Raw genomic sequence first — 26497 nt, forward strand, 5'->3', positions numbered from 1 at the left:
GAAGAGGTTTCTCCTGTCCTCTGTTCGAAATCTTATCCCATTTAACCTTGTATCGCTGGCCCCTTCTTCTGGTTCCCCTCGATCACAGGAAACAGTCTGTTCTGACCAAACCCGCCTCCAAACTTTCACAATTTACCACATGAGGCAATGCGTTCACTTGACAGGAGTGGGGACATCGCCCTGTCAGTGCGCTGGAACCTGTGGCGGACGAAGAGCAGAGGATGGGTGGGGTCTCGCCCGTCTGGGTTTCGTCCGGATTTTCCCTCTCAGCTCTGTGGCAAAATGCGTCAGCGAATTGAAACAGAGCGGCGAGACCCTCAAACTCGACCTGAACCTCAGCGAGTGTGCGACCGGGGTGTCGGCTGTGAAGGGCTGTGAGTCGACTTTGAGGCGTCCTGAGGTCGTGACAGCTGACGAGCCCTTTGTTTCTCTCCTCCAGTTGTCGGCGGATTTGCGGGGCTGATCGAGGCAGCGCACTGACAGGAAACTCCGCACCCGGGAGTGACGAGGGGGGGAGTGACGGAGGGGGGAGTGACGGAGGGGCGAGTGACGAGGGAGGAGTGACAGGGGGGGAGTGACAGAGTGGGGGGGTGACGAGGGCCATGCGACGAGGGGAGAGTGAGGAAGGGGGAGTGACGAGGGGAGTGACGAGGGGAGTGTGACGAGGGGGGAGTGAGCAGGGTGGAGTGACGAGGGCCGTATGACGGGGGGGAGTGACGAGGGGCGAGCGACGAGGTTGAGTGACGAGGGCCGTATGACGAGGGGGGTAGTGACAAGGGGAGTGTGACGAGGGGGGAGTGAGGAGGGCCGTGAGACGAGGGCCGTGTGACGAGGGAAGTGAGACGAGGGTGAGTGACGAAAGGAGTGCGACGAGGGGAGTGATGAAGGGGTAATGACGAGGGGAGTGTGACGAGGGGGGAGTGACGAGGGGGGAGTGACGAGGGGAGTGTGACGAGGGGGGAGTGACAAGGGGGGAGTGACAAGGGGGAGTGACGAGGGGTTAGTGACGAGTGGAGTGTGACAAGGAGGTAGTGAAGGGGAGTGTGACGAGGGGAGTGTGACGAGGGGAGTGTGACGAGGGGAGAGTGACAAGGGGGAGTGACGAGGCGAGTGTCAGTGTTCCTGAAGACAACGTCCCACTCTGGCTGGGAGCCAGTCAGGAAGAAGCCAGCTCCATCCACTGATCCACCATGTATGTAACTGGAAACAATGTGGGGTATTTAGAAGTGGGGGGAATGCGGAAGGGGGATGGGGAGAGTTTAGGTGTGTGTGTTTATAGGGGTCGGACTGTGTGTGTTTATAGGGGTCGGGGTGTGTGAGTTTATAGGGGTCGGGGGGTGTGTGTTTAAGGGGTCGGACTGTGTGTGTTTATAGGGGTCGGACTGTGTGTGTTTATAGGGGTCGGGGTGTGTGAGTTTATAGGGGCCGGGGGGTGTGTGTTTAAGGGGTCGGACTGTGTGTGTTTATAGGGGTCGGACTGTGTGTGTTTATAGGGGTCGGACTGTGTGTGTTTATAGGGGTCGGACTGTGTGTGTTTATAGGGGTCGGACTGTGTGTGTTTATAGGGGTCGGACTGTGTGTGTTTATAGGCGTCGGACTGTGTGTGTTTATAGGGGTCGGACTGTGTGTGTTTAAGGGGTCGGACTGTGTGTGTTTATAGGGGTCGGACTGTGTGTGTTTATAGGGGTCGGACTGTGTGTGTTTATAGGGGTCGGACTGTGTGTGTTTATAGGGGTCGGACTGTGTGTGTTTATAGGGGTCGGACTGTGTGTGTTTATAGGCGTCGGACTGTGTGTGTTTATAGGGGTCGGACTGTGTGTGTTTAAGGGGTCGGACTGTGTGTGTTTATAGGGGTCGGACTGTGTGTGTTTATAGGGGTCGGACTGTGTGTGTTTATAGGGGTCGGACTGTGTGTGTTTATAGGGGTCGGACTGTGTGTGTTTATAGTGGTCGGACTGTGTGTGTTTATAGGGGTCGGACTGTGTGTGTTTATAGGGGTCGGACTGTGTGTGTTTATAGGGGTCGGACTGTGTGTGTTTATAGGCGTCGGACTGTGTGTGTTTATAGGGGTCGGACTGTGTGTGTTTAAGGGGTCGGACTGTGTGTGTTTATAGGGGTCGGACTGTGTGTGTTTATAGGGGTCGGACTGTGTGTGTTTATAGGGGTCGGGGTGTGTGTGTTTAAGGGGTCGGACTGTGTGTGTTTATAGGGGTCGGACTGTGTGTGTTTATAGTGGTCGGGGTGTGTGTGTTTATAGGGGTCGGACTGTGTGTGTTTATAGGGGTCGGACTGTGTGTGTTTATAGGGGTCGGACTGTGTGTGTTTAAGGGGTCGGACTGTGTGTGTTTATAGGGGTCGGGGTGTGTGTGTTTATAGGCGTCGGACTGTGTGTGTTTATAGGGGTCGGACTGTGTGTGTTTATAGGGGTCGGACTGTGTGTGTTTATAGGGGTCGGACTGTGTGTGTTTATAGGGGTCGGACTGTGTGTGTTTATAGGGGTCGGACTGTGTGTGTTTATAGGGGTCGGACTGTGTGTGTTTATAGGGGTCGGACTGTGTGTGTTTATAGGGGTCGGACTGTGTGTGTTTATAGGGGTCGGGGTGTGTGTGTTTATAGGGGTCGGACTGTGTGTGTTTATAGGGGTCGGACTGTGTGTGTGTTTATAGGGGTCGGACTGTGTGTGTTTATAGGGGTCGGACTGTGTGTGTTTATAGGGGTCGGACTGTGTGTGTTTATAGGGGTCGGACTGTGTGTGTTTATAGGGGTCGGACTGTGTGTGTTTATAGGGGTCGGACTGTGTGTGTTTATAGGGGTCGGACTGTGTGTGTTTATAGGGGTCGGACTGTGTGTGTTTATAGGGGTCGGACTGTGTGTGTTTATAGGGGTCGGGGTGTGTGTGTTTAAGGGGTCGGACTGTGTGTGTTTATAGGGGTCGGACTGTGTGTGTTTATAGGGGTCGGACTGTGTGTGTTTATAGGGGTCGGTGTGTGTGTGTTTAAGGGGTCGGACTGTGTGTGTTTATAGGGGTCGGGGTGTGTGTGTTTATAGGGGTCGGGGTGTGTGTTTATAGGGGTCGGACTGTGTGTGTTTATAGGGGTCGGACTGTGTGTGTTTATAGGGGTCGGGGTGTGTGTTTATAGGGGTCGGACTGTGTGTGTTTATTGGGGTCGGGATGTGTGTGTTTATAGGGGTCGGGGTGTGTGTTTATAGGGGTCGGACTGTGTGTGTTTATAGGGGTCGGACTGTGTGTGTTTATAGGGGTCGGACTGTGTGTGTTTATAGGGGTCGGTCTGTGTGTGTTTATAGGGGTCGGGGTGTGTGTTTATAGGGTTCGGGGGGTGTGTGTTTATAGGGGTCGGGGTGTGTGTGTTTATCGGGGTCGGGGTGTGTGTGTTTATCGGGGTCAGGGTGTGTGTTTATAGGGGTCGGGGTGTGTGTGTTTATAGGGGTCGGGATGTGTGTTTATAGGGGTCGGGGTGTGTGTGTTTATAGGGGTCGGGGTGTGTGTTTATAGGGGTCAGGGTGTGTGTTTATAGGGGTCGGGGGGTTTGTGTTTTTGGTGTCAGAGTGTGTGTTTATAGGGGTCGGGCTTTGTGTGTTTATAGGGGTCGGGTGTGTGTTTATAGGGTTCGGGGTGTGTGTTTATAGGGGTCAGGGTGTGTGTTTATAGGGGTCGGGGGGTTTCTGTTTATAGGGGTCGGACTGTGTTTGTTTATCGGGGTCGGGGTGTGTGTGTTTATAGGGGTCAGGGTGTGTGTTTATAGGGGTCGGGGTGTGTGTGTTTTTGGGGTCGGGATGTGTGTGTTTATAGGGGTCGGGGTGTGTGTTTATAGGGGTCGGGGGGTTTGTGTTTATAGGGGTCGGACTGTGTGTGTTTATCGGGGTCGGGGTGTGTGTGTTTATAGGGGTCGGACTGTGTGTGTTTATAGGGGTCGGGGTGTCTGTGTTTAAGGGGTCGGACTGTGTGTGTTTATAGGGGTCGGGTGGTGTGTGTTTATAGGGGTCGGGGTGTGTGTGTTTAAGGGGTCGGACTGTGTGTGTTTTCGGGGTCGGGGGGTGTGTATTTATAGGGGTCGGACTGTGTGTGTTTATAGGGGTCGGGGTGTGTGTTTATAGGGTTCGGGGGGTTTGTGTTTTTGGGGTCAGAGTGTGTGTTTATAGGGGTCGGGCTTTGTGTGTTTATAGGGGTCGGACTGTGTTTGTTTATCGGGGTCGGGGTGTGTGTGTTTATAGGGGTCGGACTGTGTGTGTTTATAGGGGTCGGGGTGTGTGTGTTTATAGGGGTTGGAGTGTGTGTGTTTATAGGGGTCGGGGTGTGTGTGTTTATAGGGGTCGGAGTGTGTGTGTTTATCGGGGTCGGACTGTGTTTGTTTATCGGGGTCGGGGTGTGTGTGTTTATAGGGGTCGGGGTGTGTGTGTTTATAGGGGTCGGACTGTGTGTGTTTATAGGGGTCGGACTGTGTGTGTTTATAGGGGTCGGACTGTGTGTGTTTATAGGGGTCGGGGGGTGTGTGTTTATAGGGGTCGGGGTGTGTTTGTTTATCGGGGTCGGGGTGTGTGTGTTTAAGAGGTCGGACTGTGTTTGTTTATCGGGGTCGGGGTGTGTGTGTTTAAGAGGTCGGACTGTGTGTGTTTATAGGGGTCGGACTGTGTGTGTTGAAGGGGTCGGACTGTGTTTGTTTATCGGGGTCGGGGTGTGTGTGTTTAAGAGGTCGGACTGTGTGTGTTTATAGGGGTCGGACTGTGTGTGTTTAAGGGGTCGGACTGTGTGTGTTTATAGGGGTCGGGGGGTGTGTGTTTATCGGGGTCGGGGTGTGTGTGTTTAAGGGGTCGGACTGTGTGTGTTTATAGGGGTCGGACTGTGTGTGTTTATAGGGGTCGGACTGTGTGTGTTTATAGGGGTCGGGGTGTGTGTTTATAGGGGTCGGGGGGTGTGTGTTTATAGGGGTCGGGGGGTGTGTGTTTAAGGGGTCGGACTGTGTGTGTTTAAGGGGTCGGGGGGTGTGTGTTTATAGGGGTCGGGTTGTGTGTTTAAGGGGTCGGACTGTGTGTGTTTATAGGGGTCGGGGGGTGTGTGTTTATAGGGGTCGGACTGTGTGTGTTTATAGGGGTCGGACTGTGTGTGTTTATAGGGGTCGGACTGTGTGTGTTTATAGGGGTCGGGGGGTGTGTGTTTATAGGGGTCGGGTTGTGTGTTTAAGGGGTCGGACTGTGTGTGTTTATAGGGGTCGGGGGGTGTGTGTTTAAGGGGTCGGACTGTGTGTGTTTAAGGGGTCGGGGGGTGTGTGTTTATAGGGGTCGGGTTGTGTGTTTAAGGGGTCGGACTGTGTGTGTTTATCGGGGTCGGACTGTGTGTGTTTAAGGGGTCGGACTGTGTGTGTTTATAGGGGTCGGGGTGTGTGTGTTTAAGGGGTCGGACTGTGTGTGTTTATAGGGGTCGGACTGTGCGTGTTTATAGGGGTCGGACTGTGTGTGTTTATAGTGGTCGGACTGTGTGTGTTTATAGGGGTCGGACTGTGTGTGTGTTTATACGGGTCGGACTGTGTGTGTTTATAGGGGTCGGGAGTTGTGTGTTTATAGGGGTCGGACTGTGTGTGTTTATCTGGGTCGGGGTGTGTGTGTTTATAGGGGTCGGGGTGTGTGTGTTTATAGGGGTCGGGATGTGTGTGTTTATAGGGGTCGGACTGTGTGTGTTTATAGGGGTCGGACTGTGTGTGTTTATAGGGGTCGGACTGTGTGTGTTTATAGGGGTCGGACTGTGTGTGTTTATAGGGGTCGGACTGTGTGTGTTTATCAGGGTCGGACTGTGTGTGTTTATAGGGGTCGGACTGTGTGTGTTTATAGGGGTCGGACTGTGTGTGTTTATCAGGGTCGGACTGTGTGTGTTTATAGGGGTCGGACTGTGTGTGTTTATAGGGGTCGGGGTGTGTGTGTTTATAGGGGTCGGGGTGTGTGTGTTTATAGGGGTCGGACTGTGTGTGTTTATAGGGGTCGGGGTGTGTGTTTATAGGGGTCGGACTGTGTGTGTTTATAGGGGTCGGACTGTGTGTGTTTATAGGGGTCGGTGTGTGTGTTTATAGGGGTCGGACTGTGTGTGTTTATAGGGGCCGGGGGGTTTGTGTTTATAGGGGTCGGTGTGTGTGTTTATAGGGGTCGGAGTGTGTGTGTTTATAGGGGTCGGACTGTGTGTGTTTATAGGGGTCGGTGTGTGTGTTTATAGGGGTCGGAGTGTGTGTGTTTATAGGGGTCGGACTGTGTGTGTTTATAGGGGTCGGACTGTTAGTGTTTAAGGGGTCGGACTGTGTGTGTTTAAGGGGTCGGTCTGTGTGTGTTTATAGGGGTCGGACTGTGTGTGTTTATAGGGGTCGGACTGTGTGTGTTTATAGGGGTCGGACTGTGTGTGTTTATAGGGGTCGGACTGTGTGTGTTTATAGGGGTCGGACTGTGTGTGTTTATAGGGGTCGGGGTGTGTGTGTTTATAGGGGTCGGACTGTGTGTGTTTATAGGGGTCGGACTGTGTGTGTTTATAGGGGTCGGACTGTGTGTGTTTATAGGGGTCGGACTGTGTGTGTTTATCGGGGTCGGACTGTGTGTGTTTATAGGGGTCGGACTGTGTGTGTTTATAGGGGTCGGGGTGTGTGTGTTTATAGGGGTCGGGGTGTGTGTGTTTATAGGGGTCGGGGTGTGTGTGTTTATAGGGGTCGGACTGTGTGTGTTTATAGGGGTCGGACTGTGTTTGTTTATAGGGGTCGGACTGTGTGTGTTTATAGGGGTCGGACTGTGTGTGTTTATAGGGGTCGGACTGTGTGTGTTTAAGGGGTCGGACTGTGTGTGTTTATAGGGGTCGGACTGTGTGTGTTTATAGGGGTCGGACTGTGTGTGTTTATAGGGGTCGGACTGTGTGTGTTTATAGGGGTCGGACTGTGTGTGTTTATAGGGGTCGGACTGTGTGTGTTTAAGGGGTCGGACTGTGTGTGTTTAAGGGGTCGGACTGTGTGTGTTTAAGGGGTCGGACTGTGTGTGTTTATAGGGGTCGGGGTGTGTGTGTTTAAGGGGTCGGACTGTGTGTGTTTAAGGGGTCGGACTGTGTGTGTTTAAGGGGTCGGACTGTGTGTGTTTAAGGGGTCGGGGTGTGTGTGTTTATAGGGGTCGGACTGTGTGTGTTTAAGGGGTCGGACTGTGTGTGTTTAAGGGGTCGGACTGTGTGTGTTTAAGGGGTCGGACTGTGTGTGTTTAAGGGGTCGGGGTGTGTGTGTTTATAGGGGTCGGACTGTGTGTGTTTAAGGGGTCGGGGTGTGTGTGTTTATAGGGGTCGGTGTGTGTGTTTATAGGGGTCGGGGTGTGTGTGTTTATAGGGGTCGGACTGTGTGTGTTTATAGGGGTCGGACTGTGTGTGTTTATAGGGGTCGGACTGTGTGTGTTTATCTGGGTCGGGGTGTGTGTGTTTATAGGGGTCGGGGTGTGTGTGTTTATAGGGGTCGGGATGTGTGTGTTTATAGGGGTCGGACTGTGTGTGTTTATAGGGGTCGGACTGTGTGTGTTTATAGGGGTCGGGGTGTGTGTGTTTATAGGGGTCGGGGTGTGTGTGTTTATAGGGGTCGGACTGTGTGTGTTTAAGGGGTCGGACTGTGTGGGTTTAAGGGGTCGGTCTGTGTGTGTTTATAGGGGTCGGACTGTGTGTGTTTAAGGGGTCGGGGTGTGTGTGTTTTAGGGGTCGGGGTGTGTGTGTTTATAGGGGTCGGCCTGTGTGTGTTTATAGGGGTCGGGGTGTGTGTGTTTATAGGGGTCGGGGTGTGTGTTTATAGGGGTCGGGGTGTGTGTTTATCGGGGTCGGGGTATGTGTTTATAGGGGTCGGGGTGTGTGTGTTTATAGGGGTCGGGGTGTGTGTGTTTGTAGGGGTCGGGGTGTGTGTGTTTATAGGGGTCGGGGTGTGTGTGTTTATAGGGGTCGGACTGTGTGTGTTTATAGGGGTCGGACTGTGTGTGTTTATAGGGGTCGGACTGTGTGTGTTTATAGGGGTCGGACTGTGTGTGTTTATAGGGGTTGGGGTGTGTGTGTTTATAGGGGTCGGGGTGTGTGTGTTTATAGGGGTCGGGGTGTGTGTGTTTATAGGGGTCGGGGTGCGTGTTTATTGGGGTCGGACTGTGTGTGTTTATAGGGGTCGGGGTGTGTGTGTTTATAGGGGTCGGGGTGTGTGTGTTTATAGGGGTCGGGGTGTGTGTGTTTATAGGGGTCGGTGTGTGTGTGTTTATAGGGGTCGGGGTGTGTGTGTTTATAGGGGTCGGGGTGTGTGTGTTTGTAGGGGTCGGGGTGTGTGTGTTTGTAGGGGTCGGACTGTGTGTGTTTATAGGGGTCGGGGTGTGTGTGTTTATAGGGGTCAGGGTGTGTGTGTTTATCGGGGTCGGGGTGTGTGTGTTTATAGGGGTCGGACTGTGTCTGTTTATAGGGGTCGGGGTGTGTGTGTTTATAGTGGTCGGGGTGTGTGTGTTTATAGGGGTCGGGGTGTGTGTGTTTATAGGGGTCGGACTGTGTGTGTTTATAGGGGTCGGACTGTGTGTGTTTATAGGGGTCGGACTGTGTGTGTTTATAGGGGTCGGTCTGTGTGTGTTTATAGGGGTCGGTCTGTGTGTGTTTATAGGGGTCGGTCTGTGTGTGTTTATAGGGGTCGGTTTATGTGTGTTTATAGGGGTCGGTCTGTGTGTGTTTATAGGGGTCGGACTGTGTGTGTTTATAGGGGTCGGACTGTGTGTGTTTATAGGGGTCGGTCTGTGTGTGTTTATAGGGGTCGGAGTGTGTGTGTTTATAGGGGTCGGACTGTGTGTGTTTATAGGGGTCGGACTGTGTGTGTTTATAGGGGCCGGGGGGGTGTGTGTTTATAGGGGTCGGACTGTGTGTGTTTATAGGGGCCGGGGGGTGTGTGTTTATAGGGGTCGGACTGTGTGTGTTTATAGGGGTCGGACTGTGTGTGTTTATAGGGGTCGGACTGTGTGTGTTTATAGGGGTCGGACTGTGTGTTTATAGGGGTCGGACTGTGTGTGTTTATAGGGGTCGGACTGTGTGTGTTTATAGGGGTCGGGGGGGTGTGTTTATAGGGGTCGGACTGTGTGTGTTTATAGGGGTCGGACTGTGTGTGTTTATAGGGGTCGGACTGTGTGCGTTTATAGGGGTCGGACTGTGTGTGTTTATAGGGGTCGGACTGTGTGTGTTTATAGGGGTCGGACTGTGTGTGTTTATAGGGGTCGGGGTGTGTGTGTTTATAGGGGTCGGACTGTGTGTGTTTATAGGGGTCGGACTGTGTGTGTTTATAGGGGTCGGACTGTGTGCGTTTATAGGGGTCGGACTGTGTGTGTTTAAGGGGTCGGACTGTGTGTGTTTATAGGGGTCGGACTGTGTGTGTTTATAGGGGTCGGACTGTGTGTGTTTATAGGGGTCGGTCTGTGTGTGTTTATAGGGGTCGGACTGTGTGTGTTTATAGGGGTCGGACTGTGTGTGTTTAAGGGGTCGGGGTGTGTGTGTTTATAGGGGTCGGTGTGTGTGTGTTTATAGGGGTCGGACTGTGTGTGTTTATAGGGGTCGGACTGTGTGTGTTTAAGGGGTCGGGGTGTGTGTGTTTATAGGGGTCGGTGTGTGTGTGTTTATAGGGGTCGGACTGTGTGTGTTTATAGGGGTCGGACTGTGTGTGTTTATAGGGGTCGGACTGTGTGTGTTTATAGGGGTCGGACTGTGTGTGTTTATAGGGGTCGGACTGTGTGTGTTTATAGGGGTCGGACTGTGTGTGTTTAAGGGGTCGGACTGTGTGTGTTTAAGGGGTCGGACTGTGTGTGTTTAAGGGGTCGGACTGTGTGTGTTTATAGGGGTCGGACTGTGTGTGTTTATAGGGGTCGGACTGTGTGTGTTTATAGGGGTCGGACTGTGTGTGTTTATAGGGGTCGGACTGTGTGTGTTTATAGGGGTCGGACTGTGTGTGTTTATAGGGGTCGGACTGTGTGCATTTATAGGGGTCGGACTGTGTGTGTTTAAGGGGTCGGACTGTGTGTGTTTAAGGGGTCGGGGTGTGTGTGTTTATAGGGGTCGGACTGTGTGTGTTTATAGGGGTCGGACTGTGTGTGTTTATAGGGGTCGGACTGTGTGTGTTTATAGGGGTCGGACTGTGTGTGTTTAAGGGGTCGGACTGTGTGTGTTTAAGGGGTCGGGGTGTGTGTGTTTATAGGGGTCGGTGTGTGTGTGTTTATAGGGGTCGGACTGTGTGTGTTTATAGGGGTCGGACTGTGTGTGTTTATAGGGGTCAGGGTGTGTGTGTTTATAGTGGTCGGGGTGTGTGTGTTTATAGGGGTCGGACTGTGTGTGTTTATCGGGGTCGGACTGTGTGTGTTTATACGGGTCGGACTGTGTGTGTTTATAGGGGTCGGACTGCGTGTGTTTATAGGGGTCGGGGTGTGTGTGTTTATAGGGGTCGGGGTGTGTGTGTTTATAGGGGTCGGACTGTGTGTGTTTATAGGGGTCGGACTGTGTGTGTTTATAGGGGTCGGGGTGTGTGTGTTTATAGGGGTCGGACTGTGTGTGTTTATAGGGGTCGGACTGTGTGTGTTTAAGGGGTCGGGGTGTGTGTGTTTATAGGGGTCGGACTGTGTGTGTTTATAGGGGTCGGACTGTGTGTGTTTATAGGGGTCGTACTGTGTGTGTTTAAGGGGTCGGACTGTGTGTGTTTATAGGGGTCGGACTGTGTGTGTTTATAGGGGTCGGACTGTGTGTGTTTAAGGGGTCGGACTGTGCGTGTTTATAGGGGTCGGACTGTGTGTGTTTATAGGTGTCGGACTGTGTGTGTTTATAGGGGTCGGACTGTGTGTGTTTATAGGGGTCGGACTGTGTGTGTTTATAGGTGTCGGACTGTGTGTGTTTATAGGGGTCGGACTGTGTGTGTTTATAGGGGTCGGACTGTGTGTGTTTATAGGGGTCGGACTGTGTGTGTTTATAGTGGTCGGACTGTGTGTGTTTATAGGGGTCGGACTGTGTGTGTTTAAGGGGTCGGACTGTGTGTGTTTATAGGGGTCGGACTGTGTGTGTTTAAGGGGTCGGACTGTGTGTGTTTATAGTGGTCGGACTGTGTGTGTTTATAGGGGTCGGACTGTGTGTGTTTATAGGGGTCGGACTGTGTGTGTTTATAGGTGTCGGACTGTGTGTGTTTATAGGGGTCGGACTGTGTGTGTTTATAGGGGTCGGACTGTGTGTGTTTAAGGGGTCGGACTGTGTGTGTTTATAGGGGTCGGACTGTGTGTGTTTATAGGGGTCGGGGTGTGTGTGTTTATAGGGGTCGGGGTGTGTGTGTGTTTATAGGGGTCGGGGTGTGTGTGTTTAAGGGGTCGGACTGTGTGTGTTTATAGGGGTCGGACTGTGTGTGTTTATAGGGGTCGGACTGTGTATGTTTATCGGGGTCGGACTGTGTGTGTTTATAGGGGTCGGACTGTGTGTGTTTATAGGGGTCGGACTGTGTGTGTTTATAGGGGTCGGACTGTGTGTGTTTAAGGGGTCGGACTGTGTGTGTTTATAGGGGTCGGGGTGTGTGTGTTTATAGGGGTCGGACTGTGTGTGTTTATAGGGGTCGGACTGTGTGTGTTTATAGAGGTCGGACTGTGTGTGTTTATAGGGGTCGGACTGTGTGTGTTTATAGGGGTCGGACTGTGTGTGTTTATAGGGGTCGGGGTGTGTGTGTTTATAGGGGTCGGACTGTGTGTGTTTATAGGGGTCGGACTGTGTGTGTTTAAGGGTTCGGGGTGTGTGTGTTTAAGGGGTCGGACTGTGTGTGTTTATAGGGGTCGGACTGTGTGTGTTTATAGGGGTCGGACTGTGTGTGTTTAAGGGGTCGGACTGTGTGTGTTTATAGGGGTCGGGGTGTGTGTGTTTATAGGGGTCGGACTGTGTGTGTTTATAGGGGTCGGACTGTGTGTGTTTATAGGGGTCGGACTGTGTGTGTTTATAGGGGTCGGACTGTGTGTGTTTAAGGGGTCGGACTGTGTGTGTTTATAGGGGTCGGACTGTGTGTGTTTATAGGGGTCGGACTGTGTTTGTTTATAGGGGTCGGACTGTGTGTGTTTATAGGGGTCGGACTGTGTGTGTTTATAGGGGTCGGACTGTGTGTGTTTAAGGGGTCGGACTGTGTGTGTTTATAGGGGTCGGACTGTGTGTGTTTATAGGGGTCGGAATGTGTGTGTTTAAGGGGTTGGACTGTGTGTGTTTATAGGGGTCGGACTGTGTGTGTTTATAGGGGTCGGACTGTGTGTGTTTATAGGGGTCGGACTGTGTGTGTTTATAGGGGTCGGACTGTGTGTGTTTATAGGGGTCGGACTGTGTGTATTTAAGGGGTTGGACTGTGTGTGTTTAAGGGGTCGGACTGTGTGTGTTTATCGGGGTCGGACTGTGTGTGTTTAAGGGGTCGGACTGTGTGTGTTTATAGGGGTCGGACTGTGTGTGTTTATAGGGGTCGGACTGTGTGTGTTTATAGGGGTCGGACTGTGTGTGTTTATAGGGGTCGGAATGTGTGTGTTTAAGGGGTCGGCCTGTGTGTGTTTATAGGGGTCGGACTGTGTGTGTTTATAGGGGTCGGAATGTGTGTGTTTAAGGGGTCGGCCTGTGTGTGTTTATAGGGGTCGGACTGTGTGTGTTTATAGGGGTCGGACTGTGTGTGTTTATAGGGGTCGGACTGTGTGTGTTTATAGGGGTTGGACTGTGTGTGTTTATAGGGGTCGGACTGTGTGTGTTTATAGGGGTCGGACTGTGTGTGTTTATAGGGGTTGGACTGTGTGTGTTTATAGGGGTCGGACTGTGTGTGTTTATAGGGGTCGGACTGTGTGTGTTTATAGGGGTCGGACTGTGTGTGTTTATAGGGGTCGGACTGTGTGTGTTTATAGGGGTCGGACTGTGTGTGTTTATAGGGGTCGGACTGTGTGTGTTTATAGGGGTCGGACTGTGTGTGTTTAAGGGGTCGGACTGTGTGTGTTTAAGGGGTCGGACTGTGTGTGTTTATAGGGGTCGGACTGTGTGTGTTTATAGGGGTCGGACTGTGTGTGTTTATAGGGGTCGGACTGTGTGTGTTTAAGGGGTCGGACTGTGTGTGTTTATAGGGGTCGGACTGTGTGTGTTTAAGGGGTCGGACTGTGTGTGTTTATAGGGGTCGGACTGTGTGTGTTTAAGGGGTCGGACTGTGTGTGTTTAAGGGGTCGGACTGTGTGTGTTTATAGGGGTCGGACTGTGTGTGTTTATAGGGGTCGGACTGTGTGTGTTTATAGGGGTCGGACTGTGTGTGTTTATAGGGGTCGGACTGTGTGTGTTTAAGGGGTCGGACTGTGTGTGTTTATAGGGGTCGGACTGTGTGTGTTTATAGGGGTCGGACTGTGTGTGTTTATAGGGGTCGGACTGTGTGTGTTTATAGGGGTCGGACTGTGTGTGTTTATAGGGGTCGGTCTGTGTGTGTGTTTATAGGGGTCGGGGTGTGTGTGTTTATAGGGGTCGGACTGTGTGTGTGTTTATAGGGGTCGGACTGTGTGTGTTTATAGGGGTCGGTCTGTGTGTGTGTTTATAGGGGTCGGGGTGTGTGTGTTTATAGGGGTCGGACTGTGTGTGTTTAAGGGGTCGGACTGTGTGTGTTTATAGGGGTCGGACTGTGTGTGTTTATAGGGGTCGGTGTGTGTGTTTATAGGGGTCGGACTGTGTGTGTTTATAGGGGTCGGACTGTGTGTGTTTATAGGGGTCGGACTGTGTGTGTTTATAGGGGTCGGTCTGTGTGTGTGTTTATAGGGGTCGGACTGTGTGTGTTTATAGGGGTCGGACTGTGTGTGTTTATAGGGGTCGGACTGTGTGTGTTTATAGGGGTCGGACTGTGTGTGTTTATAGGGGTCGGACTGTGTGTGTTTATAGGGGTCAGGGTGTGTGTGTTTATAGGGGTCGGACTGTGTGTGTTTATAGGGGTCGGACTGTGTGTGTTTATAGGGGTCGGACTGTGTGTGTTTATAGGGGTCGGACTGTGTGTGTTTATAGGGGTCGGGGTGTGTGTGTTTATAGGTGTCGGACTGTGTGTGTTTATAGGTGTCGGACTGTGTGTGTTTATAGGGGTCGGACTGTGTGTGTTTATAGGGGTCGGACTGTGTGTGTTTATAGGGGTCGGACTGTGTGTGTTTATAGGGGTCGGACTGTGTGTGTTTATAGGGGTCGGACTGTGTGTGTTTATAGGGGTCGGACTGTGTGTGTTTATAGGGGTCGGACTGTGTGTGTTTATAGGGGTCGGACTGTGTGTGTTTATAGGGGTCGGGGTGTGTGTGTTTATAGGGGTCGGACTGTGTGTGTTTATAGGGGTCGTACTGTGTGTGTTTAAGGGGTCGGACTGTGTGTGTTTATAGGGGTCGGACTGTGTGTGTTTATAGGGGTCGGACTGTGTGTGTTTATAGGGGTCGGGGTGTGTGTGTTTATAGGTGTCGGACTGTGTGTGTTTATAGGGGTCGGACTGTGTGTGTTTATAGGGGTCGGACTGTGTGTGTTTAAGGGGTCGGACTGTGTGTGTTTATAGGGGTCGGACTGTGTGTGTTTATAGGGGTCGGGGTGTGTGTGTTTATAGGTGTCGGACTGTGTGTGTTTATAGGTGTCGGACTGTGTGTGTTTATAGGGGTCGGACTGTGTGTGTTTAAGGGGTCGGACTGTGTGTGTTTATAGGGGTCGGACTGTGTGTGTTTATAGGGGTCGGACTGTGTGTGTTTATAGGGGTCGGTGTGTGTGTGTTTATCGGGGTCGGACTGTGTGTGTTTATAGGGGTCGGACTGTGTGTGTTTAAGGGGTCGGACTGTGTGTGTTTATAGGGGTCGGACTGTGTGTGTTTAAGGGGTCGGACTGTGTGTGTTTATAGGGGTCGGACTGTGTGTGTTTATAGGGGTCGGTGTGTGTGTTTATAGGGGTCGGTGTGTGTGTTTATAGGGGTCGGGGTGTGTGTGTTTATAGGTGTCGGACTGTGTGTGTTTATAGGGGTCGGACTGTGTGTGTTTATAGGGGTCGGACTGTGTGTGTTTAAGGGGTCGGACTGTGTGTGTTTATAGGGGTCGGACTGTGTGTGTTTATAGGGGTCGGGGTGTGTGTGTTTATAGGGGTCGGGGTGTGTGTGTGTTTATAGGGGTCGGACTGTGTGTGTTTATAGGGGTCGGACTGTGTGTGTTTATAGGGGTCGGGGTGTGTGTGTTTAAGGGGTCGGACTGTGTGTGTTTATAGGGGTCGGACTGTGTGTGTTTATAGGGGTCGGACTGTGTATGTTTATCGGGGTCGGACTGTGTGTGTTTATAGGGGTCGGACTGTGTGTGTTTATAGGGGTCGGACTGTGTGTGTTTTTCGGGGTCGGACTGTGTGTGTTTAAGGGGTCGGACTGTGTGTGTTTATAGGGGTCGGACTGTGTGTGTTTATAGGGGTCGGACTGTGTGTGTTTAAGGGTTCGGGGTGTGTGTGTTTAAGGGGTCGGACTGTGTGTGTTTATAGGGGTCGGACTGTGTGTGTTTATAGGGGTCGGACTGTGTGTGTTTAAGGGGTCGGACTGTGTGTGTTTATAGGGGTCGGGGTGTGTGTGTTTATAGGGGTCGGACTGTGTGTGTTTATAGGGGTCGGACTGTGTGTGTTTATAGGGGTCGGACTGTGTGTGTTTATAGGGGTCGGACTGTGTGTGTTTAAGGGGTCGGACTGTGTGTGTTTATAGGGGTCGGACTGTGTGTGTTTATAGGGGTCGGGGTGTGTGTGTTTATAGGGGTCGGACTGTGTGTGTTTAAGGGGTCGGACTGTGTGTGTTTATAGGGGTCGGAATGTGTGTGTTTAAGGGGTCGGCCTGTGTGTGTTTATAGGGGTCGGACTGTGTGTGATTATCGGGGTCGGACTGTGTGTGTTTATAGGGGTCGGACTGTGTGTGTTTATAGGGGTCGGGGTGTGTGTGTTTATAGGGGTCGGACTGTGTGTGTTTATAGGGGTCGGGGTGTGTGTGTTTATAGGGGTCGGACTGTGTGTGTTTATAGGGGTCGGACTGTGTGTGTTTATAGGGGTCGGACTGTGTGTGTTTATAGGGGTCGGACTGTGTGTGTTTATAGGGGTCGGACTGTGTGTGTTTAAGGGGTCGGACTGTGTGTGTTTATAGGGGTCGGACTGTGTGTGTTTATAGGGGTCGGACTGTGTGTGTTTATAGGGGTCGGACTGTGTGTGTTTATAGGGGTCGGACTGTGTGTGTTTATAGGGGTCGGACTGTGTGTGTTTATAGGGGTCGGACTGTGTGTGTTTATAGGGGTCGGACTGTGTGTGTTTATAGGGGTCGGACTGTGTGTGTTTAAGGGGTCGGACTGTGTGTGTTTATAGGGGTCGGACTGTGTGTGTTTATAGGGGTCGGACTGTGTGTGTTTAAGGGGTCGGACTGTGTGTGTTTATAGGGGTCGGACTGTGTGTGTTTAAGGGGTCGGACTGTGTGTGTTTATAGGGGTCGGACTGTGTGTGTTTAAGGGGTCGGGGTGTGTGTGTTTATAGGGGTCGGAATGTGTGTGTTTATAGGGGTCGGACTGTGTGTGTTTATAGGGGTCGGTCTGTGTGTGTTTAAGGGGTCGGACTGTGTGTGTTTAAGGGGTCGGACTGTGTGTGTTTATAGGGGTCGGACTGTGTGTGTTTATAGGGGTCGGACTGTGTGTGTTTATAGGGGTCGGACTGTGTGTGTTTATAGGGGTCGGGGTGTGTGTGTTTATAGGGGTCGGACTGTGTGTGTTTACAGGGGTCGGACTGTGTGTGTTTAAGGGGTCGGACTGTGTGTGTTTATAGGGGTCGGACTGTGTGTGTTTAAGGGGTCGGACTGTGTGTGTTTATAGGGGTCGGACTGTGTGTGTTTATAGGGGTCGGGGTGTGTGTGTTTATAGGGGTCGGACTGTGTGTGTTTATAGGGGTCGGACTGTGTGTGTTTAAGGGTTCGGGGTGTGTGTGTTTAAGGGGTCGGACTGTGTGTGTTTATAGGGGTCGGACTGTGTGTGTTTATAGGGGTCGGACTGTGTGTGTTTAAGGGGTCGGACTGTGTGTGTTTATAGGGGTCGGGGTGTGTGTGTTTATAGGGGTCGGACTGTGTGTGTTTATAGGGGTCGGACTGTGTGTGTTTATAGGGGTCGGACTGTGTGTGTTTATAGGGGTCGGACTGTGTGTGTTTAAGGGGTCGGACTGTGTGTGTTTATAGGGGTCGGACTGTGTGTGTTTATAGGGGTCGGACTGTTTGTGTTTAAGGGGTCGGACTGTGTGTGTTTATAGGGGTCGGAATGTGTGTGTTTAAGGTGTTGGACTGTGTGTGTTTATAGGGGTCGGACTGTGTGTGTTTATAGGGGTCGGACTGTGTGTGTTTATAGGGGTCGGACTGTGTGTGTTTATAGGGGTCGGACTGTGTGTGTTTAAGGGGTCGGACTGTGTGTGTTTATAGGGGTCGGACTGTGTGTGTTTATAGGGGTCGGAATGTGTGTGTTTATAGGGGTCGGACTGTGTGTGTTTATAGGGGTCGGACTGTGTGTGTTTATAGGGGTCGGACTGTGTGTGTTTATAGGGGTCGGAATGTGTGTGTTTAAGGGGTCGGACTGTGTGTGTTTATAGGGGTCGGACTGTGTGTGTTTAAGGGGTCGGACTGTGTGTGTTTATAGGGGTCGGACTGTGTGTGTTTATAGGGGTCGGACTGTGTGTGTTTAAGGGGTCGGACTGTGTGTGTTTATAGGGGTCGGACTGTGTGTGTTTAAGGGGTCGGCCTGTGTGTGTTTATAGGGGTCGGACTGTGTGTGTTTATAGGGGTCGGAATGTGTGTGTTTAAGGGGTCGGCCTGTGTGTGTTTATAGGGGTCGGACTGTGTGTGTTTATAGGGGTCGGACTGTGTGTGTTTATAGGGGTCGGACTGTGTGTGTTTATAGGGGTCGGACTGTGTGTGTTTATAGGGGTCGGACTGTGTGTGTTTATAGGGGTCGGACTGTGTGTGTTTATAGGGGTCGGACTGTGTGTGTTTATAGGGGTCGGACTGTGTGTGTTTATAGGGGTCGGACTGTGTGTGTTTATAGGGGTCGGACTGTGTGTGTTTATAGGGGTCGGACTGTGTGTGTTTATCGGGGTCGGACTGTGTGTGTTTAAGGGGTCGGACTGTGTGTGTTTATAGGGGTCGGACTGTGTGTGTTTATAGGGGTCGGGGTGTGTGTGTTTATAGGGGTCGGACTGTGTGTGTTTATAGGGGTCGGACTGTGTGTGTTTATAGGGGTCGGACTGTGTGTGTTTAAGGGGTCGGACTGTGTGTGTTTATAGGGGTCGGACTGTGTGTGTTTAAGGGGTCGGACTGTGTGTGTTTAAGGGGTCGGACTGTGTGTGTTTATAGGGGTCGGACTGTGTGTGTTTATAGGGGTCGGACTGTGTGTGTTTATAGGGGTCGGACTGTGTGTGTTTATAGGGGTCGGACTGTGTGTGTTTATAGGGGTCGGACTGTGTGTGTTTATAGGGGTCGGACTGTGTGTGTTTATAGGGGTCGGACTGTGTGTGTTTATAGGGGTCGGACTGTGTGTGTTTATAGGGGTCGGACTGTGTGTGTTTATAGGGGTCGGACTGTGTGTGTTTAAGGGGTCGGACTGTGTGTGTTTATAGGGGTCGGACTGTGTGTGTTTATAGGGGTCGGACTGTGTGTGTTTAAGGGGTCGGACTGTGTGTGTTTATAGGGGTCGGACTGTGTGTGTTTAAGGGGTCGGACTGTGTGTGTTTATAGGGGTCGGACTGTGTGTGTTTATAGGCGTCGGACTGTGTGTGTTTAAGGGGTCGGACTGTGTGTGTTTATAGGGGTCGGACTGTGTGTGTTTATAGGGGTCGGACTGTGTGTGTTTATAGGAGTCGGACTGTGTGTGTTTATAGGGGTCGGACTGTGTGTGTTTAAGGGGTCGGACTGTGTGTGTTTATAGGGGTCGGACTGTGTGTGTTTATAGGCGTCGGACTGTGTGTGTTTAAGGGGTCGGACTGTGTGTGTTTATAGGGGTCGGACTGTGTGTGTTTAAGGGGTCGGACTGTGTGTGTTTATAGGGGTCGGACTGTGTGTGTTTATAGGGGTCGGACTGTGTGTGTTTATAGGGGTCGGGGTGTGTGTGTTTATAGGGGTCGGGGTGTGTGTGTTTATAGGGGTCGGACTGTGTGTGTTTAAGGGGTCGGACTGTGTGTGTTTATAGGGGTCGGACTGTGTGTGTTTATAGGGGTCGGACTGTGTGTGTTTATAGGGGTCGGGGTGTGTGTGTTTATAGGGGTCGGACTGTGTGTGTTTATAGGGGTCGGACTGTGTGTGTTTATAGGGGTCGGACTGTGTGTGTTTATAGGGGTCGGACTGTGTGTGTTTATAGGGGTCGGACTGTGTGTGTTTATAGGGGTCGGACTGTGTGTGTTTATAGGGGTCGGACTGTGTGTGTTTATAGGGGTCGGACTGTGTGTGTTTATAGGGGTCGGACTGTGTGTGTTTAAGGGGTCGGACTGTGTGTGTTTATAGGGGTCGGTCTGTGTGTGTTTATAGGGGTCGGACTGTGTGTGTTTATAGGGGTCGGACTGTGTGTGTTTATAGGGGTCGGACTGTGTGTGTTTATAGGGGTCGGACTGTGTGTGTTTATAGGGGTCGGACTGTGTGTGTTTTATAGGGGTCGGACTGTGTGTGTTTATAGGGGTCGGACTGTGTGTGTTTATAGGGGTCGGACTGTGTGTGTTTATAGGGGTCGGACTGTGTGTGTTTATAGGGGTCGGGGTGTCTGTGTTTATAGGGGTCGGACTGTGTGTGTTTATAGGGGTCGGACTGTGTGTGTTTAAGGGGTCGGACTGTGTGTGTTTATAGGGGTCGGACTGTGTGTGTTTAAGGGGTCGGGGTGTGTGTGTTTATCGGGGTCGGACTGTTTGTGTTTATAGGGGTCGGACTGTGTGTGTTTAAGGGGTCGGACTGTGTGTGTTTATAGGGGTCGGACTGTGTGTGTTTATAGGGGTCGGGGTGTCTGTGTTTAAAGAGGTCGGACTGTGTGTGTTTATGGGTGTCGGACTGTGTGTGTTTATAGGGGTCGGGGTGTCTGTGTTTATAGGGGTCGGACTGTGTTTGTTTATAGGGGTCGGACTGTGTGTGTTTATAGGGGTCGGACTGTGTGTGTTTATAGGGGTCGGGGTGTCTGTGTTTATAGGGGTCGGACTGTGTGTGTTTATAGGGGTCGGACTGTGTGTGTTTATAGGGGTCGGACTGTGTGTGTTTATAGGGGTCGGACTGTGTGTGTTTATAGGGGTCGGGGTGTCTGTGTTTATAGGGGTCGGACTGTGTTTGTTTATAGGGGTCGGACTGTGTGTGTTTAAGGGGTCGGACTGTGTGTGTTTATAGGGGTCGGACTGTGTGTGTTTAAGGGGTCGGACTGTGTGTGTTTATAGGGGTCGGGGTGTGTGTGTTTATAGGGGTCGGGGTGTGTGTGTGTTTATAGGGGTCGGACTGTGTGTGTTTAAGGGGTCGGACTGTGTGTGTTTATAGGGGTCGGGGTGTGTGTGTTTATAGGGGTCGGGGTGTGTGTGTTTATAGGGGTCGGGGTGTGTGTGTTTATAGGGGTCGGGGTGTGTGTGTTTAAGGGGTCGGACTGTGTGTGTTTATAGGGGTCGGGGTGTGTGTGTTTATAGGGGTCGGGGTGTGTGTGTTTATAGGGGTCCGACTGTGTGTGTTTATAGGGGTCGGACTGTGTGTGTTTATAGGGGTCGGACTGTGTGTGTTTATAGGGGTCGGTGTGTGTGTGTTTATAGGGTCGGACTGTGTGTGTTTAAGGGGTCGGACTGTGTGTGTTTATCGGGGTCGGACTGTGTGTGTTTATAGGGGTCGGACTGTGTGTGTTTATAGGGGTCGGACTGTGTGTGTTTAAGGGTCGGACTGTGTGTGTTTATAGGGGTCGGACTGTGTGTGTTTATAGGGGTCGGACTGTGTGTGTTTATAGGGGTCGGACTGTGTGTGTTTATAGGGGTCGGGGTGTCTGTGTTTATAGGGGTCGGACTGTGTGTGTTTATAGGGGTCGGACTGTGTGTGTTTAAGGGGTCGGACTGTGTGTGTTTATAGGGGTCGGACTGTGTGTGTTTAAGGGGTCGGGTGTGTGTGTTTATCGGGGTCGGGGTGTGTGTGTTTATAGGGGTCGGACTGTGTGTGTTTATAGGGGTCGGACTGTGTGTGTTTATAGGGGTCGGACTGTTTGTGTTTATAGGGGTCGGACTGTGTGTGTTTAAGGGGTCGGACTGTGTGTGTTTATAGGGGTCGGACTGTGTGTGTTTATAGGGGTCGGGGTGTCTGTGTTTAAAGAGGTCGGACTGTGTGTGTTTATGGGTATCGGACTGTGTGTGTTTATAGGGGTCGGACTGTGTGTGTTTATAGGGGTCGGGGTGTCTGTGTTTATAGGGGTCGGACTGTGTTTGTTTATAGGGGTCGGACTGTGTGTGTTTATAGGGGTCGGACTGTGTGTGTTTATAGGGGTCGGACTGTGTGTGTTTATAGGGGTCGGGGTGTCTGTGTTTATAGGGGTCGGACTGTGTTTGTTTATAGGGGTCGGACTGTGTGTGTTTAAGGGGTCGGACTGTGTGTGTTTATAGGGGTCGGACTGTTTGTGTTTATAGGGGTCGGACTGTGTGTGTTTATAGGGGTCGGACTGTGTGTGTTTATAGGGGTCGGACTGTGTGTGTTTAAGGGGTCGGACTGTGTGTGTTTAAGGGGTCGGACTGTGTGTGTTTATAGGGGTCGGACTGTGTGTGTTTATAGGGGTCGGACTGTGTGTGTTTATAGGGGTCGGACTGTGTGTGTTTATAGGGGTCGGACTGTGTGTGTTTATAGGGGTCGGACTGTGTGTGTTTATAGGGGTCGGACTGTGTGTGTTTATAGGGGTCGGACTGTGTGTGTTTATAGGGGTCGGACTGTGTGTGTTTATAGGGGTCGGACTGTGTGTGTTTATAGGGGTCGGACTGTGTGTGTGTTTATAGGGGTCGGACTGTGTGTGTTTAAGGGGTCGGACTGTGTGTGTTTATAGGGGTCGGACTGTGTGTGTTTATAGGGGTCGGACTGTGTGTGTTTATAGGGGTCGGACTGTGTGTGTTTATAGGGGTCGGACTGTGTGTGTTTATAGGGGTCGGACTGTGTGTGTTTAAGGGGTCGGGGGTGTGTGTTTATAGGGGTCGGACTGTGTGTGTTTAAGGGGTCGGGGGGTGTGTGTTTATAGGGGTCGGACTGTGTGTGTTTAGAGGGGTCGGGGTGTCTGTGTTTATAGGCGTCGGTCTGTGTGTGTTTATAGGGGTCGGACTGTGTGTGTTTAAGGGGTCGGGGGGTGAGTGTTTATAGGGGTCGGACTGTGTGTGTTTATAGGGGTCGGACTGTGTGTGTTTAAGGGGTCGGACTGTGTGTGTTTAAGGGGTCGGGGGGTGTGTGTTTATAGGGGTCGGACTGTGTGTGTTTATAGGGGTCGGACTGTGTGTGTTTATAGGGGTCGGACTGTGTGTGTTTAAGGGGTCGGACTGTGTGTGTTTAAGGGGTCGGACTGTGTGTGTTTATAGGGGTCGGACTGTGTGTGTTTATAGGGTTCGGACTGTGTGTGTTTAAGGGGTCGGACTGTGTGTGTTTATAGGGGTCGGACTGTGTGTGTTTAAGGGGTCGGACTGTGTGTGTTTATAGGGGTCGGACTGTGTGTGTTTATAGGGGTCGGACTGTGTGTGTTTATAGGGGTCGGACTGTGTGTGTTTATAGGGGTCGGACTGTGTGTGTTTATAGGGGTCGGACTGTGTGTGTTTATAGGGGTCGGACTGTGTGTGTTTAAGGGGTCGGACTGTGTGTGTTTATAGGGGTCGGACTGTGTGTGTTTATAGGGGTCGGACTGTGTGTGTTTAAGGGGTCGGACTGTGTGTGTTTATAGGGGTCGGGGTGTGTGTGTTTATAGGGGTCAGACTGTGTGTGTTTATAGGGGTCGGACTGTGTGTGTTTATAGGGGTCGGACTGTGTGTGTTTAAGGGGTCGGACTGTGTGTGTTTATAGGGGTCGGACTGTGTGTATTTAAGGGGTCGGACTGTTTGTGTTTATAGGGGTCGGGGTGTGTGTGTTTATAGGGGTCGGACTGTGTGTGTTTATAGGGGTCGGGGTGTGTGTGTTTATAGGGGTCGGACTGTGTGTGTTTATAGGGGTCGGACTGTGTGTGTTTAAGGGGTCGGACTGTGTGTGTTTATAGGGGTCAGGGTGTGTGTGTTTATAGGGGTCGGGACTGTGTGTGTTTATAGGGGTCGGACTGTGTGTGTTTATCGGGGTCGGACTGTGTGTGTTTAAGGGGTCGGGGTGTGTGTTTATAGGGGTCGGACTGTGTGTGTTTAAGGGGTCGGACTGTGTGTGTTTATAGGGGTCGGACTGTGTGTGTTTATAGGGGTCGGACTGTGTGTGTTTATAGGGGTCGGACTGTGTGTGTTTATAGGGATCGGACTGTGTGTGTTTTAAGGGGTCGGACTGTGTGTGTTTATAGGGGTCGGACTGTGTGTGTTTATAGGGGTCGGACTGTGTGTGTTTATAGGGGTCGGGGTGTGTGTGTTTATAGGGGTTGGGGTGTGTGTTTATAGGGGTCGGACTGTGTGTGTTTATAGGGGTCGGACTGTGTGTGTTTATAGGGGTCGGACTGTGTGTGTTTATAGGGGTCGGACTGTGTGTGTTTATAGGGGTCGGGGTGTGTGTTTATAGGGGTCGGACTGTGTGTGTTTAAGGGGTCGGACTGTGTGTGTTTATAGGGGTCGGGTTGTGTGTGTTTATAGGGGTCAGGGTGTGTGTGTTTATAGGGGTCGGACTGTGTGTGTTTATAGGGGTCGGACTGTGTGTGTTTATAGGGGTCGGACTGTGTGTGTTTATAGGGGTCGGACTGTGTGTGTTTATAGGGGTCGGACTGTGTGTGTTCATAGGGGTCGGGGGTGTGTGTTTAAGGGGTCGGACTGTGTGTGTTTATAGGGGTCGGACTGTGTGTGTTTATAGGGGTCGGACTGTGTGTGTTTTTAGGGGTCGGACTGTGTGTGTTTATAGGGGTCGGACTGTGTGTGTTTATAGGGGTCGGACTGTGTGTGTTTATAGGGGTCGGACTGTGTGTGTTTATAGGGGTCGGACTGTGTGTGTTTTTAGGGGTCGGACTGTGTGTGTTTATAGGGGTCGGACTGTGTGTGTTTATAGGGGTCGGACTGTGTGTGTTTTTCGGGGTCGGACTGTGTGTGTTTATAGGGGTCGGACTGTGTGTGTTTATAGGGGTCGGACTGTGTGTGTTTATAGGGGTCGGACTGTGTGTGTTTATAGGGGTCGGACTGTGTGTGTTTAAGGGTTCGGACTGTGTGTGTTTATAGGGGTCGGACTGTGTGTGTTTATAGGGGTCGGACTGTGTGTGTTTATAGGGGTCGGACTGTGTGTGTTTATAGGGGTCGGACTGTGTGTGTTTATAGGGGTCGGACTGTGTGTGTTTATAGGGGTCGGACTGTGTCTGTTTATAGGGGTCGGACTGTGTGTGTTTATAGGGGTCGGACTGTGTGTGTTTAAGGGTTCGGACTGTGTGTGTTTATAGGGGTCGGACTGTGTGTGTTTATAGGGGTCGGACTGTGTGTGTTTAAGGGGTCGGACTGTGTGTGTTTATAGGGGTCGGACTGTGTGTGTTTATAGGGGTCGGACTGTGTGTGTTTAAGGGGTCGGACTGTGTGTGTTTATAGGGGTCGGGGTGTGTGTGTTTATAGGGGTCGGACTGTGTGTGTTTATAGGGGTCGGACTGTGTGTGTTTATAGGGGTCGGACTGTGTGTGTTTATAGGGGTCGGACTGTGTGTGTTTAAGGGGTCGGACTGTGTGTGTTTATAGGGGTCGGACTGTGTGTGTTTATAGGGGTCCGACTGTGTGTGTTTATAGGGGTCGGACTGTGTGTGTTTATAGGGGTCGGACTGTGTGTGTTTAAGGGGTCGGACTGTGTGTGTTTATCGGCGTCGGACTATGTGTGTTTATAGGGGTCGGACTGTGTGTGTTTATAGGGGTCGGACTGTGTGTGTTTATAGGCGTCGGACTGTGTGTGTTTATAGGGGTCGGACTGTGTGTGTTTAAGGGGTCGGACTGTGTGTGTTTATAGGGGTCGGACTGTGTGTGTTTATAGGGGTCGGACTGTGTGTGTTTAAGGGGTCGGACTGTGTGTGTTTATAGGGGTCGGACTGTGTGTGTTTAAGGGGTCGGACTGTGTGTGTTTATCGGCGTCGGACTATGTGTGTTTATAGGGGTCGGACTGTGTGTGTTTATAGGGGTCGGACTGTGTGTGTTTATAGGGGTCGGACTGTGTGTGTTTATAGGGGTCGGACTGTGTGTGTTTATAGGCGTCGGACTGTGTGTGTTTATAGGGGTCGGAATGTGTTTGTTTATAGGGGTCGGACTGTGTGTGTTTAAGGGGTCGGACTGTGTGTGTTTATAGGGGTCGGACTGTGTGTGTTTATAGGGGTCGGACTGTGTGTGTTTATAGGGGTCGGACTGTGTGTGTTTATAGGGGTCGGACTGTGTGTGTTTATAGGGGTCGGGGTGTGTGTGTTTATAGGGGTCGGACTGTGTGTGTTTATAGGGGTCGGACTGTGTGTGTTTATAGGGGTCGGACTGTGTGTGTTTAAGGGGTCGGACTGTGTGTGTTTATAGGCGTCGGACTGTGTGTGTTTAAGGGGTCGGACTGTGTGTGTTTAAGGGGTCGGGGTGTGTGTGTTTATAGGGGTCGGACTGTGTGTGTTTATAGGGGTCAGGGTGCGTGTGTTTATTGGGGTCGGACTGTGTGTTTTTATCGGGGTCGGACTGTGTGTGTTTATAGGCGTCGGACTGTGTGTGTTTATAGGCGTCGGACTGTGTGTGTTTATAGGGGTCGGACTGTGTGTTTTTATAGGGGTCGGACTGTGTTTTTTTATAGGGGTCGGAATGTGTGTGTTTATAGGGGTCGGACTGTGTGTGTTTATAGGGGTCGGGGTGTGTGTTTTTATTGGGGTCGGACTGTGTGTTTTTATAGGGGTCGGAATGTGTGTGTTTATAGGGGTCGGACTGTGTGTGTTTATAGGGGTCGGGGTGTGTGTTTTTATTGGGGTCGGACTGTGTGTTTTTATAGGGGTCGGACTGTGTGTGTTTATAGGGGTCGGACTGTGTGTGTTTATAGGGGTCGGGATGTGTGTGTTTATAGGGGTCGGTCTGTGTGTGTTTATAGGGGTCGGACTGTGTGTGTTTATAGGCGTCGGACTGTGTGTGTTTATAGGCGTCGGACTGTGTGTGTTTATAGGGGTCGGACTGTGTGTGTTTATAGGGGTCGGGGTGTGTGTGTTTATTGGGGTCGGACTGTGTGTTTTTATAGGGGTCGGACTGTGTGTGTTTATAGGCGTCGGACTGTGTGTGTTTATAGGGGTCGGACTGTGTGTGTTTAAGGGGTCGGACTGTGTGTGTTTATAGGGGTCGGACTGTGTGT

At 51.4% G+C, this 26497-nt stretch overlaps 1 protein-coding gene across 1 annotated transcript in view; it reads left to right on the forward strand.

Moving 5' to 3' along the window:
* The first annotated feature begins 1033 nt into the window (after positions 1-1033).
* LOC137315672 (lysophosphatidic acid receptor 6-like) overlaps positions 1034-26497 on the forward strand; it is a 78929-nt gene continuing 53465 nt past the window's right edge. Inside the window, exon 1 of the mRNA XM_067980181.1 lies at positions 1034-1192. Within this exon, the coding sequence (XP_067836282.1) occupies positions 1191-1192 (2 nt within the window). The 5' untranslated portion in view covers positions 1034-1190. The remainder of the gene's footprint in view (positions 1193-26497) is intronic.

This window comes from Heptranchias perlo, unplaced genomic scaffold, assembly GCF_035084215.1.
Source record: "Heptranchias perlo isolate sHepPer1 unplaced genomic scaffold, sHepPer1.hap1 HAP1_SCAFFOLD_553, whole genome shotgun sequence".
NCBI lineage: Eukaryota > Metazoa > Chordata > Chondrichthyes > Hexanchiformes > Hexanchidae > Heptranchias > Heptranchias perlo.